The following is a 21,646-nucleotide window of genomic DNA, read 5'->3' as shown; positions in this document are numbered from 1 at the left end:
GAAGAAGGTACCAACATAAAGACACATTCACCATAACCATACTTTATACCAGAAACCTGGAGATTTCTTCAAAAACACTGTCCAATGCCTCATTTTATTTTTACAAGTAGACTTTATTATGTCTCACATAGGCACACAGATTTTAATGAAACTGGACAGCATGCATCTCAATACCAGTCAGTTTTCTTGACTATGCTGAGCCAGGCAACAAACAAAACATCTATAGAGCTGCCTTGTGAAGTCCTGGTTTAGAGTCCAGCAATATTATAAAAGGGGGAAAAAAAAAAACCCATGACCACTGTTTTAATGCCAAGACGCGCCTCTCTATGCAGAATCCTCAAAAAGACTCCCAGTTATTTCTGTCCAGGAAATTCCTCAAATAACCACTGTGCCTATCTGATTGTTTGACAAGCTAGGTGTTGCACACACTTAACCTTGGAAATCCTACCACACCACATCTACTCATTCCCACAGCCCAACTCTCCACACCAGAGCCTGTCTACTCAACAACTCTCTATGCACCTTCCTAGTAGCATATACCTGAATCGTCAGGCCCTGATCATTGTTTCCATGTCCTTGTACATATCTACTTGTGGCTGCAGTCGGTGAGATACAGTTTTGGTTAATTAGGAAAGAGTCATCCACACACCTGAAATGCCAACCCTCACAGATCTCCAGTGGTGCTATTTTATGACAACCATGTTGCCTAATTCAATTCTCTCTTGTAAGACATTAGTCAGACCTCTAACTTGTATAACATCATTCCCTCTGGACCTTTAGCCTTGACAGACACATTTAGATACTGCTGTCAGTCACTTATTTATAGCGTATACATTTGTATCTCCTCATCCCCTCTCCTATATCACACATTTTTCAGACCTCTCCCCACTGCAGCTTTCACTCAAAAACTAAGTAAAAGACAACACAGAAATAAACACAATGTACAGATTTAATTTAAGGTTAAAGAGCTATTTCTTTGCAATCACCCTGAGGAACCAGGCACCCCATAGTCCCAGTCTTACACTCAGACCTCAGGAGAATGAACTTTACCCTCCACATGGGTTTGTTCTAGCAGATGCCCACAGAACACAAATGGGGAAGACTGCAAGGCATTCAGACCTGACTGACTTGGATGGCTATAACAGGCTAAAACAACAGAGCTCTAGTCCAAGTCTGTCATTGTGGACAAAAGAAACCAATTGTTTAACCTGTCCAAACTTATTTCCTCACCCATAAAATAGGTAAGATCCATCTCTCATCTGCCTCACAGGATTGTTTTCAGGAACCACTCACTGAGAGGAAGTTTGTGGAAACAGTCTATAATCTGTTAAAAAGCAGCACATAGAGTCATTTCTATGACCAAGATGCTACTTGCCTTGCCTCTACATATGGCAAGGGGACCGCCAAGTCTTAAGTGACTGGAAAAGAAAGAAGTACACATGTGTCACAGCTCCCAGGGCTTCCCAAGGCCTTACCCTCCTCTTCCTCACTGCTTCCTGTAGGACCATCTGGAAGTTTGGAGCGGCTGGCCAACTTGTCACTGGTTGTGGCCATGGTAAGGAGAAACGCATAGCCCAGAAACAAGGTCTTGTTGAGAGGCAAAGGCCCTCTCTGCTCTTCCAGGGCAGAGGGTTCGCCGGTGTTGTCTCCACTCTCACAGGGGCTCACAAACTCTCCTGCCCCCACTGCACCTGGGAAGGACGGGCACAGTTACTAAAAGGATACACACCACTGCCTGAGCAAAAGCAAAAGACTTAGCACCAAAAGACCCCAGCACCAAGTATGACCTGATGGGTAGGCAATGTACTGATGAACTTATCTGAGCCAGAAACCAAAGACCATTCCAATGGCCAACCATTCTAAATGGCCGACAACCTAGGATGAAATTTACAACAGAGAAATTTACATATTTAAATTTTACACAGTTGTAATAATGTATATACAGTGTTTTCATAAATAAAAATTAACAAAGTTTACTTCTGAAGACATCTGAAGAAAGAGGTGGTTCTAATAGAAAGAGTAGGTGAGAGAGAAAAATGTTTGGAAATCCTCAGCCCACTTTCTCTGCCCCATGCTCTGATTTCCCCAGGGTATGATATATTTTGAGGCAGTCTTTGGAAAAAAAAAAAAAAAAAGGAAAAACACTTTTTTATTACCAAGAAATGCCCCTTGTAGATAGGTGATCCCACCCCATCACTGACCTTTACCAGAATGGTGCAGAGAATACTTGGTAACAAAGTGTTTTTACACATAGATCGTGCCACATCTAAAGAGCCTGCCTCAACTGACTTAGTTTTCAACATTTGGGTAAGTAAGTGACCCAGCCAGCCAGAACACCCATGCCAAGAGTGCCCCGATAAGTCTTTCAGGAAAAAAAAAAACCAGATACCTGACCTGGAGAAGCTGAATCGTAGGTTCATTAGGAGGCTAAGATGACAGACAGGTCATGCATGCCTCCCTAAAATAAAACCAGTAGCAAGAAAACAGTCTCAGAGGCAATATGTTATATATGAACAAGGCTAGAAACAGAAGGGAAGCCCACCAAAGTTTGAATACTGGCTTACTCTGTCACCTTGGGAAAGTGAGCCAACTTTTCTGTGCCTCAGATTCTTCAACTGGAAAAACTCATTCTAACACCTATACTTCATAGGGATTATATATGAAGTAATGTGTGAAGCACTTAGTGCCATGCTTCATACAGTAAATATTCAATAAAGATTAACTATTGTTGTTTTTAAATACCCCGAAACACAGGAGCAGTTGAGTAGATAAGGTGACGGCACAATTCAATACATAGGAAACAAAAGGAGCTCTGCTGCCAGGACGATGTAACAATCAGTGGAGTTTCATCAGTTTGCTAGCCTGAGAAAGTTCCAACAGGGAACAGACTGATGTTACCTTTGTAATATCCTGAACCCCATAGCAGCTGGGCGTGAGTTACAGTAGGGACTCAATGAACAACAGATGGAATTAACTCCTTTCTTAATTATTGAATACTAGGGACTGAAAAGGGGTCGTTTCAGGGATAATGGGCAGAGGGGAGAGCACATTAAGATAGGACCTTTTTTCTCTTTTTGACAGTCTCACTCTGCCACCCAGGATAGAATGGAGTGCCGTGGCATAATCTCAACTAACTGCAACCTCTGCCTCCCAGGTTCAAGTGATTCTCCTGCCTCAACCTCCCAAGCAGCTGGGAATACAAGCATGCCCCACCATGCCCAACTGATTTTTTTGTATTTTTAGTAGAGATGGGGTTTCGCCATATTGGTCAGGCTCATCTTGAACTCCTGACCTCAAGTGATCCCCCAACCTTGGCCTCCCAAAGTGCTGGGACTACAGGTGTGAGCCACCACGCCCAGCCACGACTTTTCAATAGTCTGAGAAAGCTAGAGGGCTAAAGCATGAGAGAGGGTAGCAGAATTTCCACAAAGAAGATGATGCAGGCAAAGACATATTACACCTATTTTGAATCTGCTTTAATTTCAGTACTTCTGCTTTCCTTCCTAGAACCCACAAAGTAGTCAAAGAATGGTTGTGATCAAGTCCTGGCCTTTCTGTTTTTTTGAGACAGAGTTTCACTCTTATTGCCCAGGCTGGAGTACAATGGTGCAATCTAAACTTGTCGCAACCTCCGCCTCCCAGGTTCAAGCGATTCTCCCACCTCAGCCTCCCCGGAAGCTGGGATTACAGGCGCCTACCACCACACTAAGCTAATTCTAGTCTTCTATCTACCTGCACTGGAGTCTGCAGAGGATGGGGGAAAAGGTATGCAGTGAGCTGTCCCTGAACATCACCTGTGGGCTTGGGCAAGACCCCGACTTTGTAACAGGACGGAAGTGCCATTGCCAAATATTAACCTCCATCTTTCCACCAGCTGACCCTGCATTCTGCCATAGTCTGATGGAGAATGAGGCAAAAAGGAGCACTTACCAGGTTTTACAGTGGCAGACTTGCGACCTCTCTTGGCAGGGGACCGTTCCTCTTCAGAAGTGATAAGTTTTCTTTTGCCTGAGAGAACTCCCATGGAGGCACGGGGACTTTCTGTGATCTTTCGGGTAGGGGTTGTGCTGCTGCTACTGGAGGCAGTAGGGGTGGCTGGGGAGCTGATGTTACTGCGCCGTTTCCGCTTCCCTTCCACCAAATTGTCTATGACAAGATAAGCCAAAGGTTGGTCAAATTCTATGGTATGAGACCCAGAACTCCAAAAAGCTGCGCAGACCCTGATTCAGACACCACAGTGTTCTTTCCCCCCACTTCCCAAGAGGCCAAGAAGCTTCTTTTTAAGGCCATAATATTTTTTCAGTTTTTGCCATGAATGAATGTGTTTAGTCCCCTAAGAACTGAGGAGGTCAGCAAAACCCAAAGGACTTTCTGTGTGGTACTAAGAAACAGATAAGGCAGTAGCTCTAGAAAATGACAGCTCGTAACCATCTGATAAGCCACACACAGGAATAACAGAAGTTAGGGAAACATTACTGACCAGTCCAGAAACTACTCCTCCCACTGTAAGCAGAACAGAAGCCCAAAAGCAGCTGTTCAGGAAACAAAGGTCTTACCTAAGCTGATATCTGCTGCCTTTGTGAGAGGTGTTACTGCCTCATAGGGGCCAAGCCCATACTGCTCTCTCAGTCTGTTTCCTTGCTCCAAGGACAGGATGACAGCCATTCGCTTATACCACTTTCTTTGGCCTTCTTTTTCAATGCTGTAGTACAATTCCCCAGATTCCTTCCTATGTCCTTTCACCACTCCTGGAGCGGGAGGCAGAAAACATAAAAGCAGCTTGCTGTGGTCTTAGGCTCCTTAGCACCCTCTCACAAGGGTTCTGCAAAGCAGGCCTGAGTTAGAGAATTTAGAGATCCAACAGTGGATTGAAGTTAGGACTTAAAGAAATTTCAGCTGTCAATCCCAAACAATAGCAGCACTTAGGACAGCCATTATGGATTGCTGGTTTTCAAATGATTTCCATGAAGTAAAAATGGCATGTGGTTTCCTAACAATTCCATTATACTTCTAAACCTTTCCTTCTTCGTTCCCTGGGAGGCTGAGTTGTAAGTCTTAAATTAAGCTGTAGGTGAAAAATGGCATCATTCTAAGAGATGGTATGTGTGTGTTTTTTGTCTGTGTATGCAGCAAAATTAGAGATAGCAAAGAAAAGGAAAAAAAAAACAGATCCTGCCTCTCCTACCTAATCTTCCTATTATCTACTTTCCTGCTCTTGCTCTGATTCAGAACCTGACGATAAGGCCTTTATGTTAGAAGGAACAAAATGTGGGATATAAAAGGAAATTAAGCTAGAATTCAGGAGACCTGAGCCTAGGCCTAATTCTGCTGCCACCAAACTGTGTGATCTTGGTCAGTACCTATTATTAATCCTGTGAAAAAGAACACTACTTCCTCTCTATCAATGAATAAACAATTTAAAGCACACACACATACTACGGCTATAGATACACACACAAACCCCCACCCCCACACACATACTATACAAAAACAAGGCATTACTATGATTATTTTTTCATTCCTATAAACAGAAGTGTCCAATTTCTTCTCACCCATTAGCCTGTGCTTGAATGAAGAGCTAAAAGAAACCCAGAGCCTACCCCACCCAAGGAAAAGAATACAGAGAAAGCAAGCCTTGGTTCTCTGTCTAGCCTTTGGAATCACTCCCTTTTCCCTGGTTTTTTCATCTCCTAGCTTAAATGTCTATCACCAAACTAAATCACAAAGACTCCCTCAAAATCACAAAGAAGCCCAAGGCCAACAAAATACTTTATACTAATGAAAAGCTACTAGAACTAGAAGCAGTCTAGTGTTTACATTAACAAACAGCCTCAAGAAATGGGACACAGAATCCCCACACCTTGTTGCCACAGTTCACTCCTGTTACAGAACTCTGCCTTTAAAAGGGCAAATATGAACCCCTAAGAGTAGCTTTACACCTGGAAGAAGAATGAATGTATCTGATACATTCAAACTATGAGTCCCAGTAAAAGACCCAAATCCATGTGCTACTCCTAACTGATTCCACATACAGCTAACAATGTTATCCAGAACTAGAAGGTGAAGTGGCCCATATAATAATCAACAAAGGGGCAAACAGCAACTACTGAGAAGATTCCAAATACAAGAAAGCCTGGAGGGACTCCAATAGAAAGCCATTTTTTGGGCCAGGCGTGGTGGCTCACACCTGTAATCCCAGCACTTTAGGAGGCTGAGGCAGGTGGATTGCTTGAGGTCAGGAGTTCAAGACCAGCCTGACCAACATGGTGAAACCCTGTCTCTACTAAAAATACAAAAATTAGCCAGGCATACTGGTGGGCACCTGTAATCCCAGCTACTTGGGAGGCTAAGGCAGGAGAAACACTTGAACTCCAGAGGCAGAAGTTGCAGTGAGCCCAGATTGTGTCATTACACTCCAGCCTGTGCAAGAGAGCAAGGCTCTGTCTCAAAAAAAAAAAAAAGAAAAGAAAAGAAAAAGAAAGCCATTTTTTGGCCAGGCGCAGTGGCTCACATCTGTAATCTCAGCACTTTGGGAGGCCGAGGCAGGCAGCTATGTTGAGATTGGGAGTTGGAGACCAACCTGGCCAACATGGTGAAACCGCGTCTCTACTAAAAATACAAAAAAATTAGGCTAGGCATGGTGGCGCATATCTGTAGTCCCAGCTACTCGGGAGGTTGAGGCAGAACAATCACTTGAACCTGGGAGGCAGAGGTTGCAGTGAGCTAAGATCATGCCACTGCACTCTAGCCTGGCAGGCAGAGTATAACTGTGTCTTAGAACAACAACAACAAAAAAAGCCAGTTTTCCCCCTTTTTTCCTAATCTATGTTCAAAAAGTCCTCAGAAGGATGTTTGTAAATGACAAACTCAACACAAATAAGTATCTTCAAATTATTTCACAGAAAGGAGACAGCATATTCAAAGAACCAGCACATGAAGCATTAACAACAAACATAAACCTCTCACCATCACCAGTACTACCTACTTCAAAAATGAAAAGGCACCGTTCTTCAAACCAGAGAATAAGCGGTAGATATGCAGGCATACAGACACAGCACTGAAAACTTCTTCCTAAACAAAAGTATTTCATTATATCTGCCATACTCATCTACTGGGTTCCAATCAAAGCAGGTAGTTAAGTGTTAAAAAAGAAGAGAGTGTGGAAAAACACTAACTTTAAAGTGGAGAATAGAATGCCAGGCACAGTGGCTTACACCTGCAATCCCAGCACTTTGGGAGGCCAAGGCGGGTAGATCACCTGAGCTCAGGAGTTCAAGACCAGCCTTGCCAATATGGCAAAGCCCTATCTCTACTAAAAATACCAAAATTAGCCAGGTGTGGTAGGGCACACCTGTAATCCCAGCTACTTGGGAAGCTGAGGCAGGAGAATCACATGTACCAGAAAGCTTGAGTTTGCAGTGAGCCGAGATTGCACCACTGCACTCTAGCCTGGGCAACACAGTGAGTGACACTGTCACAAAAAAAGAGTGGAGAAATCTGGCAAATACCTTAACCAGTGGTGAAGACTAACAGCATCAGTGATGTCATGTCGATATATCATCATTATCACAAACCCTCCCAGGTCATTATATAATAATATGAGAAGGGCATTTCACTCTGTGGCATATCTTTTTAAGAGACAGGGTCTCAGTCTGTTGTCCAGGCTGGAGTACAGTGGCATGATCATAGCTCACTGCAGCCTTGAACTCCTGAGCTTAAGCAATCCACCTGCCTCATCCTTCTGAGTAGCTAGGACTACAGGCGTGTACCTCCATGCCCAGATAATTTATGTTCCTTCCTTTTTTTCAGGAGAGACAGGGTCTCACTATGTTTCAGGCTGGTCTCCCACTCCTGGCCTCAAGTGATCCCCCTGCTTTGGCCTCCCAAAGTGCTGGAAGTACACGTGTGAGCTACCACGCCAAGGCATCTCTGTGGCATTCTTTTTTAAAAATATGCCGTAACTCCAATCTACTGAGAAAACATTAGACAAACCCTAATTGAGGGGCAATTCTATAAAATACCTGCCCAGGATGCCCCAAAATTGTCAAGGTCATGAGAAACAAAATACTGAGAAATTGCCACAAATCAGAGAAGACCAAAGGATATGGGATGACTAAATGCAACGCTGGATGCTGGAAGAGAAAAAGGACATTATGGAAAAGCTAGTGAAATCCAAATAAAGTCTAACGTTGTGTTAACAGTAATGAACCAAGGTTGATTTTTTAGTTTTAACAAATGTTCCATGCTAACATCAGATGTCAACAATAGGGAAAACTGGATGAGGGGTATACGGGAACTCTTTTTACTAGCAGTACTCTGTACTTTGCAAATTTTCTATAAATCATCTAAAATATTCTAACATAAGTTTATCAAAAATAAATGAACAAACCAAAAAGCAAGTGGCAAGAGTGAACAGTCTTGTACAAATAAAATCTCTGACTTTGGGGACCCCAGAAAAGTACGAAGTAATGTCTTGATAATTACTAACATAACAGAGTATTGCCCCAAGGCACAAAACAATCTCTACAAAGTCTGCTTCTCTCATTACCTGCACTGAAATACTCATCCTCGGAGAGGGCTGTGACTTCAGTGTCCAGCGGGATGGGGTCACATAAGAGAATGTCTTTGCCCAACACATCACACTCGTACCCATCATCAAAGAGCAATTTATACTTCCCAGCTCCGACATCTCGTGTGATTTTCCCAGAGTAAAAATAGCCATTGGAGGACCACTTGGCTACAACACGAAGCCCTACAAAGCTGTTCCCTGGAGAGGAGGCATCTAAGCCCTCAGAAGAGCCAGCAGCAGCCTGGAAAGGAATTTCTGGAGAGTCGCTACGACGCAAAGCACCAGCACCCATGTCTGTTCGTCTGGTGGAGTCTGACACTCGGGGCGTGACACGGCTAAAGGATTTATCATCTGGTGACAAGTTAGGTGAAATGTCCTCTATGCCCATGGGGCCAGGCACAGCTGTTTCTCTAAAGAGAGATAAGGGATAGGAGAAGCCAGTGAGAACAAGAACACAGAAGTACCTATCTACAAATTTTCCCACTCCTTTGTCCATCAGTCTCTTCAGCCCATTCTTTGAAAACCGCATCACAGGCATGAGCCTGGTCTCTCTGTGGCCTCACTCTGATCCCTCATGACTCCCCAGTCAGTATGAGCCCCTCTTCTCCCTCCTGACACCCCACAAACTCTCTACTCCCCTCTCTTCTCTCTATTCCCTTTTTTTCTGAACAAGTAATAGACTAAGTATATTTCACACTACCCAGGTACCTGGTTCCAGTGGTCCGAGAAGGTGGACGGCCCCTTCGCCCGCGCCCACGAGGTGTGACTGGAGCCTTCCCTCCCTGTCTGATGCCAAGGCCTGCATCGCCATCCTCCTCACACACTGGCGTCCCTGTCTGACTGACCCCTTTTCTAGGACTAGAGAATGAAGACAAGTTAGTCTGATAGCACCTGCTACTGAATCTTTTCTTTACAAAGTCTCCCCTTGACCCTTAGACTACATGACAGGCCTACATGTGCTAAGCCTTTGGGGCAGCAGGAAGCTGGTTCACACACACACCACCAAAATCTCAGCCAGGGAGTGGGGAGTGTGGGATAACAAGTAAAGAACATTCTCCTCCTTGTAAGTCGATTCCCTCTGACAAAGCTTCCTACTGCTGCACTAACAGCACGCCCATTTCTGCTATGCCTTCTCCTCTACTTTAGGCTCTGGACACCTGCAAAGAGTAACAAAAAGCTAGGGGATACATTAAGTTGGGGCTACTATCCCAAACCTCCTGTACTCCCAAGTAAATCTTGTAAAGGCTGTGGTGGAAACATGTACCCAGCATTCCCGAAGTCCCCTCCCCTGTTATCTACCTTTTCTCTGGGGCTTCTTAGCCAATGAAATCTACCTCCCACAGGGCTCCACCCTACTTCCATGCAAACCCAAGACAGGATGGGGACAAACAGTGAGGCGGGGGACTTGATTTATCTTGAATGGAGGATGGGGGATTTCCCATTACTCCCCTTTTCCTGTGATATTAAAATGTCAGCAACCCTGCCCCTGCTGTGGCTCTCTCTGGAGACCCTGTCTGCACCTCAGTTTTCCTGGGCCTCCTCGGGAGCTGGGTAAGGCAAAATCTGCGGGTTCTGTCCCGCTGGTTTTCCCTTTGAGTGGTCCGGCTCCTCTCCCTGAGCTGCCACTGCTGTGCATAGCTGAGAGACTTGTCCCACTTGACGTGCGGTGTAAGCTGGATGCCTTGGAGGAGAAGGAGCTGATATCCCCCAGGTCACCTGAGGAGCCCCCAGTCTGTGAAGGGGAAACTTCAGTTTCACACTCCTGACACTCTACAATTGGCTCTTCAGTCTCCTGCAAGAAAAAAATAGGAGACAGAAGCTAAAAGACGCCACAATAACACAATGCTAATATGATAGCTGGAAAATCCTACAAATGACACAAAATTATAATTCAAAAAGGTTGAGAATCAGGAGGAGATTTTCTGGAATAATGGGAATGTTCCGTATCTGTTTTGAGTAGCGGTTACATAAAATTTTCAAAAGCCACTGAACTGAACATTTAGGATCTGTTCTTTTTTTCTCTCTCCCCCAGGTGATTCGGGTAAGAATTGTTCATTCTAATGGGATTATGGTGTATCTGAATAAAATATAAAATAAAGATGGCACTATATTGGTAAGAAAGAATTTATCTTCTCATTGGATAAGTTCACAACTAAGATCACAACCTCTGGCTACCACCAAGGATTCTAACCCAGAAGACAGAGGTAATGTCTTGTCTGAGAGAAGACAGGGTGGCACGGGTAGACAGGTGGCGGGGGGAGTAGAAAGGTGAGAGGAGAAAATGATGGTCAGGAGCCCTTCTAGGTACTTCATTAACAGTGGACAGCATTACATGTTTTGACATTAGTTATTTGACATTAGCTTTCAATAACTGATCAAGGCAATAGAAAAGTACAAGCAAAAACAGGCTAAAAGGGGTCAAGTGTGGTGGCTCGCACCTGTAATCCCAACACTTTGGGAGGCCAAGGCGGAAGGACTGCTTGAGTCCAGGAGTTTGAAACCACCCTAGGCAACACAGTGAGAACCAGTCTCTATAAAAAATAAAAATATCAGCCAGGTGTTGGAGTGCACGCCTATAGTCCCTGCTACTTGGAGGCTGAGGTGGGAGGATCACTTGAGCTTGGAAGTCAAGCCTGCAGTGAGCTGTGATCATGCCACTGCACTTCAGCCTAGGCAATAGTATGAGACTCTGTCTCAAAAAAAAAAAAAAAAAAAAAAAAAAAAAAAGGCTAAAATAGTATTACCATTTGGAAAAATGAAGGTTAAAAGTATCTATAGATCACAAGAAAGTCAAACTGGCTTTATCTCAGATGCTTACTTTAACAAATTGGTAGTAGCTGCCTGGTGCTCAGTTTTAATAAGCCTTCTGAGACTAAATCCCAGACTCAGCCGAGAAAGATTCTAAGACCAATCAGCAATATCCACTATGGACACAGCATAGAGAAATTATAGCATGAGTGTGACACATCTGCCTTCCTAGTCTAGAATGTTCATACAATATTATGTTAATTGCCAGAGAGAATATGGAGACATATAAGAAAGACCCTTCCCTCAGAAAGTTTAGAATCCCCTTTGGGAGGCCAGGCACAGAGGCTCACACCTGTAATCCCAGCACTTTGGGAGGCAGAGGCAAATGGATCACTTGAGGTCAGGAGTTCAAGACCAGTCTGGCCATCATGGTAAAACCACATATCTACTAAAAAAATTAAAAAAAAAACAAAACCAGAAACAGACATGGTGGCATACTCAAGTAACCTCTCAACAGCTACTTGAGAGGCTGAGGCAAGAAAATCACTTGTGAACCTGAGAGGCAGAGTTTGCAGTGAGCTGAGATCGTGCCACTGCAATCCAGTCTGGACAAGACTCCATCTCAAAAAAAAAAAAAAAAAAAAGAATCCCCATGGGGAGACAGAATATAATGACACACATACATACACATTTAGATAATACTGTAAAATTATTAAATAATTATCTCTGATCCCTTTCTTCACGAAAATCTCTCCTCCTTTAAAATCCATAAAATCATTTTTTCTTTCTTTTGGTCTACCTCTTTGTCTACTTCTACTTATGCTTCTTTGAGTTCCTCCTTCTCTGCATGTTCCTTTAAAATCAGTATTTCCCAGGACTCTGATTTTATTCCTTTTCTCACTCTCACACGCTTTCCCTGGTCAGTCTCACCACACTCATCCTTACCTATCTACTAAGAATACAATGATGATTCAGCTCATACAAATTTCTACTAAAGCCTTCCCCTTGAATTTACCACAAACACCTGAAATTCAACAGTTCCAAAACAATCTACGATCCTCTCTCCACTTCTCTGCCTTCAGTGAATGAATCCTAGATATCCCCAGTACATCTCACATTTCCTAAAGCTCTTTCTAGCAGAGGCTAGTTTCTTTCAGCCAAAACTCCATTCAAGAATTCTGAGACGAGATACCTCCTTGCTCCCCAATGCCATTTACAGATCATTTCTATTTCCCCACCTCCTCTTCTTCAAAACCACTATTTGCCATTTTCTTAAAACTATCCTCGCCCCTTCCCTAGTTGTATCACCCTCTCTCATGCATGAAGACCTTGGCTTCATAGCCTCTCTACCTTCCCCATTCCTACTTGTCATCATTCTCAGTGGCCTATTTTAACTTGATATACTTCTGTTTCCACATCTACAAAATGAGAATAACTGCATCTACTTCATAGCATAGGTGTAAGGATTAAATAAGTTAATTCAATAAAGTGCTTAGAATAATGCCTGGTACATAGTATTTGCTCAATAAATGTTAAGTCACTATCATTATTTTATCTAATTATGGTAGTGTTTCCCAAACTATCTTCCATAGGGAAATAACAGGTATTACTTTAAAAAAAGCTAATGGTCATATAAGTTTGTGAAGTGCTGGGTTAAACAGAATAAAATAGGTATCCTAACTATAGAACTTCTTGGAACCTTTAACATGGTAACATGTGAATTTCCATGTTAGTGGAGACAGGGATTAATGGCATGCTATGGTTTGAATATCTGTCCTCTCCAAAACAGATGTTAAAACTTAATACTCAATGTAACAATATCAAGAAGTAGGACCTTTAAGAAGTGACTGAGTCATAAGGGCTCTGCCCTCGTGAATGGATTAGTCCATTCATGAACTACGAATTATGAGCTAATGGATTAATGAGTTATCACAGGAGTGGGTTAGTGATCATGAGAGTGGGTCTGTTATAAAAACTATTTTCGTTCTCTTTTGTAAGCTTCCTGGCAATGTGATACTCTGTGTTGCCTCGGGACCCTTCAGAGTCCTCTCCAGAAAGCCCTCACCAGATGTAGCCCCTTGACCTTGGACTTCCCAGCCTCCTACACTGTTAAAAAACAAATTTTTTTGATTTATAAACTATCCAGTCTCAGGTGTTTAGTTACAGCAACAGAAGACAGGCTGAGAGCATTTGGTGTTTTTCAAACTTATTCATGACCATGGAACCTTTTCCCTCCATCAAACTATCTAGAGGCCTGCTGTTTCCAGAAATATACTTTAGAAAGCACCATATAAAATATTAAATGGGCCTGGCACAGTAGCTCATGACTGTAATCCCATCACTTTGGAAGGCCAAGGTAGGAAGATCGTTTCAGCAAAGAGTTCAAGATCAGTCTGGACAACGTAGTGAAACCCCATCTCCACAAAAAATACAAAAATTAGCAGGTGCGGTGGTGTGCACCTATGGTCCCAGCTACTCAGAAGGCTGAGGTGGGAGACTCCTTTGAGCCCAGGAGGTCAAGGCTACAGTGAGCCGTGATAGCACCACTGCACTCCAGCCTGGGCAAAAGAGCAAGACCCTATCTCCAAACATAAAAATAAAAAATACAATTAAAAATAAATAAAAATTAAAAATACATTTTAAGAAATAAAGTAATATGTTTAACACTAAATGTCGTGTGCTAGACACAGTTTAATATGGACTATAAAAGTTACAAAAATTTTCATGAAAAGCAAATTGCTTTTCATAATGCTCCAAAATAGTAATAACATGAATAAAAATGTTTTTAAAACATTAAAAAATGAAAATAAAGGAGTATTTTAAAAGAAATATTTCTGGGATTTGGAATACACAAATAAAGAAAAAAAACAGGCTGGGCGCAGTGGCTCAAGCCTGTAATCCCAGCACTTTAGGAGGCCGAGGCAGATCACTTGAGGTCAGGAGTTCAAGACCAGCCTGGCCAACATGGTGAAATCCCGTTTCTACTACAAATACAAAAATTACCTGGGCGTGGTGGCATATGCCTATAATCCCAGCTGAGAGGAGGCTAAGGCAGGACAATCACTTGAACCCAGGAGACGGAGGTTGCAGTAGGCCAAGATTAGGCCGCTGGGCAACAGAGCAAGACTCTGTCTCAAAAAAGAAAAAAAAAAAAAAAAAAAAGGAATAAAAAACAATTTCTCAAATGAGTGCCTATAAAACCAATGAAATCTGAATTATCTCTGTATAATAAAACAAACAACAAACAATTCCTCAAACTAACCTCAAATGTTATCTGACATGAGGGCCACAAGAGTCCGCTGAATAACAGCAATTATACATTCTATTTAATACAACTATATACTAGAGTTTAACTCTCCCTGAGTACAACCTCCTACATGGGCAGCAGACAGAATTAAAGTATCTGGGTAAAGAAAGAATATCTGTGCCTTGCCAGGTGCAGTGGCTCATACCTGTAATCCCAACACTTTGGGAGGTGAGGCAGGTGGATCATGAAGTCAGGAGTTCAGGACCAGCCTGGCCAATATGGTGAAACCCCATCTCTACTAAAAATACAAAAAATGGCTGGGCGTGGTGGCTCACACCTGTAATCCCAGCACTTTGGGAAGCCAAGGTGGGCAGATCACAAGGTCAAGAGATTGACACCATCCTGGACAACATGGCGAAACCCTGTCTCTACTAAAATACAAAAATTAGCTGGTGTGGTGTGCCTGTAGTCGCAGCTACTTGGGAGGCTGAGGCAGGAGAATTGCTTGAACCCAGGAGACGGAGGTTGCAGTGAGCCAAGATCACACCACTGCACTCTAGCCTGGCACCTGATGACAGAGCAAGACTCTGTCCCCCGCCAAAAAAAATATTAGCCAGGTGCAATGGCGGTTGCCTGTAATCCCAGATACTCAGGAAACTGAGGCAGGAGAATCATTTGAACCCAGGAGGCAGAAGTTGCAATGAGCTGAGACTGTACCATTGTACTCTAGCCTGGGTGACAGAGCAAGACTCCATCTCAAAAAAAGAAAAAAAAGGTCAGGTACGGTGGCTCACACCTGTAATCACAGCAATTTGGAAGGCCGAGGTGGCTGGGTCACAAGGTTAGGAGATCGAGACCATCCTGGCCAACATGGTGAAACCCCATGTCTACCAAAAATACAATTAGTTGCACGTGGTGGTGCATGCCTGTGATCCCAGCTACTCGGGAGGCTAAGGTGGAGAATCACTTGAACCTTGGAGGCAGAGGTTGCAGTGAGCCAAAATTGTGCCAGTGCACTCCAGCCTGGCAACAAAGTGAGACTTTGTCTCAAAAGAAGAAAGAAAATATCTGTGCATCCTCTTACCAATTAGTAAAATGGTTCCAGATCTTAATGTACACCAACAAAGGTCCCAGATCTTTAATTCTAGAAAAATCTGCCTAATCTCTCTCATTATTAGATATAAACAAAGTCAGCATATTATGCTATTCAATATAACAAATAGTCACTAAATGCCAATATTGTGTTGACATTTGTAATGAGTCTATAATGAATCCCACTAAAAAATAAAGGTGCATTTCTTACCAACAGGTCCACGAACACACACAGTGACAAAGAAAGAACAGAATGAGTAGACATGAAAATATGTGAGGAAACACAGGTAGATAAACAGAGTGTTCTAAACTTCATTTGAGTTTCTAAGGATTTAAATACATACAATCTTTATACATGAGAGAGATTTACAGAGATTAAGATGTATTCTTTACAGAAAAGGAAAGCATGATGGGACTTGTCAAATAACTAACCAATGGTCAAACAGCAAACCCATAGTTGGAGAAAGCTTTAGAAAGCAAGAACTCTAATTTCTAACCCTGTTTCTCTATCTCTGCTAATAAATTGATGTTAACAAATTGTTGCACAAGAAAAGGGGATTTTTCAGCAGAAAGAAATGTGGGGCCAGGGCAGTGGCTCAAGCCTATAATCCTAGCATTTTGGGAAGCCAAAGGTGAAGGATTGCTTGAGCATAGGAGTACAAGACCAGCCTGGGCAACACAGTGAGACCTTGTCCCTCCAAAAAACAAACAAAACTAGCCAGTCATGATGGTTTGTGCCTGCAGAACCAACTACAAGGGAAGCTGAGGCAGGAGGATCACTTGAGCAGCCTGCAGTGAGACAAAATCAAGCCACTGCTCTTTAGTCTAGGTGACAAAGTGAGACTGAAGGAAGGAAGGAAGGAAGGAAGGAAGGAAGGAAGGAAGGAAGGAAGGAGGGAGGGAGAGAGGGAGGGAGGGATTAATTTGCCACACAGACTCAGAGTATATATTACCTCAGTTACTTTTCTTTCTACTTCTGTTCCATCCACATAATACACATCTGTAATGACACGAGTGACAAGTGTGCGTACTTCCCGGATTGTTCTCATGTGACGATGCAAGACATGGCCATGTGGAGGCTGAGGCATATCAAACTCTTCTTCTCCCTGTGACAGAAGACACAAAACATAAGCACAGGTCTCACTGCAAGCTGTCAAAATCACAACCGAATGTTTTATAATGAAAAATGTTTCCAGAGTCCATGAATCTAGTGTAACAGAATCTTCCAACTGTTTTGTTTTAACCACCTATAAATAAGACCAGGGATAGATCAGCTGTATAGCCAGAGGCTAAGAAAAGTTTGTATGAGCATCACCTAAAATGACCTATTTCTGTCTAAATCAAACTCATTACATCTAGTACTTATATCTACAAACATTTACACGAACCTTTGGGCCCTAAAAGTTCGTTAGTTTTAATTAAACTATACTTCTACTTTTGATGCTACCTTGCAAATTAGCAAACAAGTTTACACTTTACATTTGCAATAGCTGTTTAGAGAAAAGGTAGGCACTCTTTATTCCTTTACATAAAACCATAATGATTTATCTGTTAATCTCAGTTTATCTGTTTTTCCTGTATTAAAGTGAAAACCACAGTTTATTACCTAAAACAATATACACTGATCTCTCCTAGAATTAAATATAAATTATTTTGGCTGGGCGTGGTGGCTCACGCCTGTAATCCCAGGACTTTGGGAGGCCAAAGTGGGCGGATCACAACGTCAGGAGTTCAAGACCAGCCTGGCCAATATGGTGAAACCCTGTCTCTACTAAAAATGCAAAAAATTAGCTGGGTGTGGTGGCAGGTGCCTGTAATCCCAGCTACTTGGGAGGCTGAGGCAGGAGAATCGCTTGAACCCAGGAGGCGGAGGTTGCAATGGGCCAAGATAGTGCCACTGCACTCCAGCCTGGGTGACAGAGCAAGACTCCATTTCAAAAACAAACACACAAAAAGAATTAAATATAAAATATTTCATCTACCCCAAGGAACAGATTATGGCTAAAAAGTTGAGCTAGTGTCCAGAAATGGAAAAAATTGCAAATTAAGATTTTATATCCAGTTCTACTACAAGAATAACATAGGGCTAAATAAGACCCTATATTTTTATTATAACTATTAAATAATATTACTTAGGGGGACGGCACTTCTTTCACTCAAAAAACATTAAGCAAATATTTATCGAACAACTTAAGGGTGCCAGGTACTACAGTAGACAAATCACTGCTGGAAAGTTCAGGACAGGTATAATTGATTCAATACTTCTGAAGAACTTCAAATGCACTATTTCTGATTTACAAAAACACAACAAACTAATAACTACTGCTATTCAAAAGGATAACTGATTTAACCAATATAGCATCCAGATTCATTATTTCTTGTTCATAATTTTCTATTTACAGGCAGCCTGAGTTCATGCTTTAGTCAGATCTGGGTAATTTTTAAAAGATAACTTCTTAGCAAATTAAATCTTAAAGCCGTATTTACCACCTCTAATCATTAGTTAGTTTGGGACTTTCAGCCTTTATGACCTAGAACCTTCCTGAGGCTGATAAAAAGTGCTAGAATTTCAGTCTTGTATTTCTGAAAAAAATAAATGCTTTCTAATAACAACTATATCACATTTTTTCCCTCCCTCTTACATCCCATTGGCTCTGTAATTCTGAAAAGAAAACGCACACTTCTGTCTCTCACCTTATCTCCCCTATGGTAGGATGATTTTACTTTCAGCATTCAATATCAAAGTAGCCAAAAATGCAATAATGGTAATTCTGCATTTTTTTCTGACATGTGGTAGTAATTTATGAAAAGCTTTCAGTAATTGGTATGAATAATCCCCACTCCAATCTCAACTTGGAAACAGGCAGAGGTGAAATATTTACTAAAATGGAGATATGAAAATTATGTGAATAGTTATAAATAATATCAAAGGCATGGAATGCTACTCATCCAATTCTTTCAAATACTTCTACATATGGCTGGGTGTGGTGGCTCACGCCTGTAATCCCACCACTTTGGGAGGCCCAGGCGGGCAGATCACAAGGTCAGGCTTTTGAGACCAACCTGGCCAACATGGTGAAACCCCGTCTCCACTAAAGATACAAAAAATTAGCCAAGCATGGTGGCATGCACCTGTAATCCCAGCTACTCAAGGGGCTGAGGCAGGAGAATCACCTGAACCTGGGAGGTGGAGGTTGCAGTGAGCCGAGGTCACGCCACTGCACTCCAGCCTGGACAATAGGGGGAGACTGTCTCAAAAAAAAAAAAAACAAAAAACACTTCTACATACACAACTGTGTCTTAAGAATGGTTAAAGCACAGGTCTGTTCCACCTCAATCATCAGGATGCCCACCCATGAGAACTATGACAGCCTGAACTTCCTTCCTAAACACACAATACAACTATTCCCCAACTAAAGAGAAAGTCAGTCTAAAAGGTTTCAGTGCTTTACATATCCCTTGAAATGCGGCCAAGAAGCTACCCTGCATTATTACAATTACAACAGCCATATGAATGATCACTTCAAGAGAGAGACTTAAGCATGTCTGAGAGAATAAAAAGCAAAGGTAAAGGGGATAGGTAAAAAGAAAGCTATGCTTCCTCTCTTCAAATAGTCTTCTGAAAAGAGGTGTCTGTAAAATAAATAAGTTGATGATCATATCACCATTAAGGGAAGGAAACAAAATTAAAATTAAACCATACTTTCCCTTCACAGGAAACCTGGTTTCATGTCCATTTTGACATACAAATGAAAATTTCAGGAGTGTCAAAGTTGGCTGCTTATGCTTTTCTACTAGCACTGGCCTATGTCCTGCCTACACTGAAGGGCATTTTTAAAAAGCAGTGACACCTGGAAAACTTGCATACAGCCTTTCTCATTTGCTACTCTCTCTTCAAAAGATGGCACACCAATTTCAATTTCTGTTACTCCATGCATCATCTATATATTTTTATTATGGTAAAATCTGTATAACATAAAATTTGCCATTGTGTTTGAGCACAATGCTCATATGCCACAGGTGTTCAATAAATAAAAACTATTCTGTTTTTATAAAACAAACAACTTGGAAAATCAGAATAAGTGATACATCGATAGTGAAGATTTCCTAAGTAGATCCCAAATGAAGATAATCTACCACAGCAACTGAAAAGGCAATTTGACCACTACAGTATCTCCTTTATCTGAGGGAGAAATTTGCCAAAACCCCCAGTGGATGCCTGAAACTGCAGATAATACCGAACCCTATACACTATGTTTCTTCCTATACATACAGACATATTTATGAATCAAGCACAGAAAGAGATTAATAACTAATAATGAAATAAACTTTAACAATACACTGTTCATAATTTCATGGATAGATATGTTCTTATCATACATTTTAGTAACTTCAGCATATGATTTTTTTTCTTTCCTTATTAAGACCTTTTACCTTTTCACTTAAAGGAAGCACTTTACGACTTTTCTGGCATATTCAGACTGTCAACATCACTACTCTCAAACTTTGGGGGAAAAAGTAAAACAAAGGTTACTTGAAGGCAAGCACTGCAATAGCGTGATAGTTAATCTGATAACCACAATGGCTACTAAGTCATTAACAGGCAGGGAGCATATACAGCATGGATATGCTGGAAAAAGGGAGCATTCATATCCTCACCAGAACTAAGAGGGACAGCACTTGATTTTAACACATTATTGAGAACAGCACACAATTTAAAACTTATTATTTCTATAATTTTACATTTAGTATTTTTGGACTGCAGCTAATCATGGGCAACTAAAATCACAGAAAAAGAAACCAGTGATAAGCGGAGACTACTGTTAACTAGTAACTTCCAAATTTTCTCTGCCGTAAATCCTACTTTGCCATTCAATAATATGTTGTGAACTTCTACATATTTGTTAGCACATACATTTCTACCACTTATTTTTATCTACTCAATTTTTTTTTTAAGAGACAAAGTTTCAAGGGCCAGGCGCGGTGGCTCAAGCCTGTAATCCCAGCACTTTGGGAGGCCTAGGCGGGTGGATCACGAGGTCACGAGATCGAGACCATCCTGGTCCACATGGTAAAACCCCGTCTCTACTAAAAATGCAAAAAATTAGCTGGGCATGGTGGCGCGTGCCTGTAACCCCAGCTACTCAGGAGGCTGAGGCAGGAGAATTGCCTGAACCCAGGAGGCAGAGGTTGCGGTGAGCCGAGATCGCGCCATCGCACTCCAGCCTAGGTAATAAGAGCAAAACTCCGTCTCAAAAAAAAAAAAAAAAAAAAGAGACAAAGTCTCACTATGTTGCCCAGGATAGTCTCAAACTCCTGGGCTCAAGTAATCCTCCCACCTGGGCCTCCGAAAGTGCGGGGATTACAGACGTGTGCCAGCACACACAGCCACCTACTTAATTTCTACTGGTACCCATACTTCCCTACTCTGTTCCCTGGAACCTGATATTCTTCCAGCCTCACTTTCATCAGCCCTAATCCTTTTCCTCCGATTAGCTTGTAGTCTAGCCCCTCTTCTGCACTTTCCAGTCACCTGGGGACTTTTCCCTATCTCTCTCTCTCTATTCCTGTTCCTGTTCTTTCTGTTTCAAATACTGAAATACACTGTTCTCGGTGCTGCTTCTTTCCCCGTTACTTTCTACTCTCTGAATTCCGAGAACCACAATGAAATAGACTTAAGGGAGAGAAAATTACATCTGATGGTTAGAGGGGAAGATAAAAAATAATGGAGAAGGAAAAGAATGAATGTAGAAGAATATTACAGGACCCAAGCTGATCTCCGGCTTTCTTCTCCACTAAAGACCTATCTAAAAAAACTCTAACAATACTACATTTTCCCTCAAAGACTACTGGCTGTAGCTACCCACAATATCATTACCATATCTGTAGCTTGGAAAAGTCGTTTTTGTCTTATAACCGTTGTTCTATATAAAACTGTCAAGAACTGTCATTAGGTAGACATGCCACAACTTAAAAGTCTCTGAGAATCC

The 21,646-nt window shown here is 42.0% G+C and overlaps 1 protein-coding gene across 11 annotated transcripts in view; it reads right to left on the bottom strand.

Moving 5' to 3' along the window:
- The window catches only part of TP53BP1 (tumor protein p53 binding protein 1), a 124,199-nt gene that overhangs the window by 8,795 nt on the left and 93,758 nt on the right, over window positions 1–21,646 (bottom strand). For all 11 annotated transcript variants that reach the window (XM_074393754.1, XM_010339553.2, XM_074393753.1 and 8 more), the window contains 7 exons: window positions 16,610–16,762; window positions 10,090–10,361; window positions 9,278–9,427; window positions 8,549–8,979; window positions 4,557–4,748; window positions 3,931–4,146; window positions 1,476–1,691 (listed from right to left, as the gene is read on the bottom strand). In XM_074393754.1, the coding sequence (XP_074249855.1) occupies window positions 1,476–1,691; window positions 3,931–4,146; window positions 4,557–4,748; window positions 8,549–8,979; window positions 9,278–9,427; window positions 10,090–10,361; window positions 16,610–16,762 (1,630 nt within the window). The remainder of the gene's footprint in view (window positions 1–1,475; window positions 1,692–3,930; window positions 4,147–4,556; window positions 4,749–8,548; window positions 8,980–9,277; window positions 9,428–10,089; window positions 10,362–16,609; window positions 16,763–21,646) is intronic.

Source organism: Saimiri boliviensis, chromosome 2 (assembly GCF_048565385.1).
Source record: "Saimiri boliviensis isolate mSaiBol1 chromosome 2, mSaiBol1.pri, whole genome shotgun sequence".
Lineage (NCBI taxonomy): Eukaryota > Metazoa > Chordata > Mammalia > Primates > Cebidae > Saimiri > Saimiri boliviensis.
Note: the sequence above shows the minus strand (reverse complement) of the source record. Positions and strands in the feature narration are given on the sequence as shown.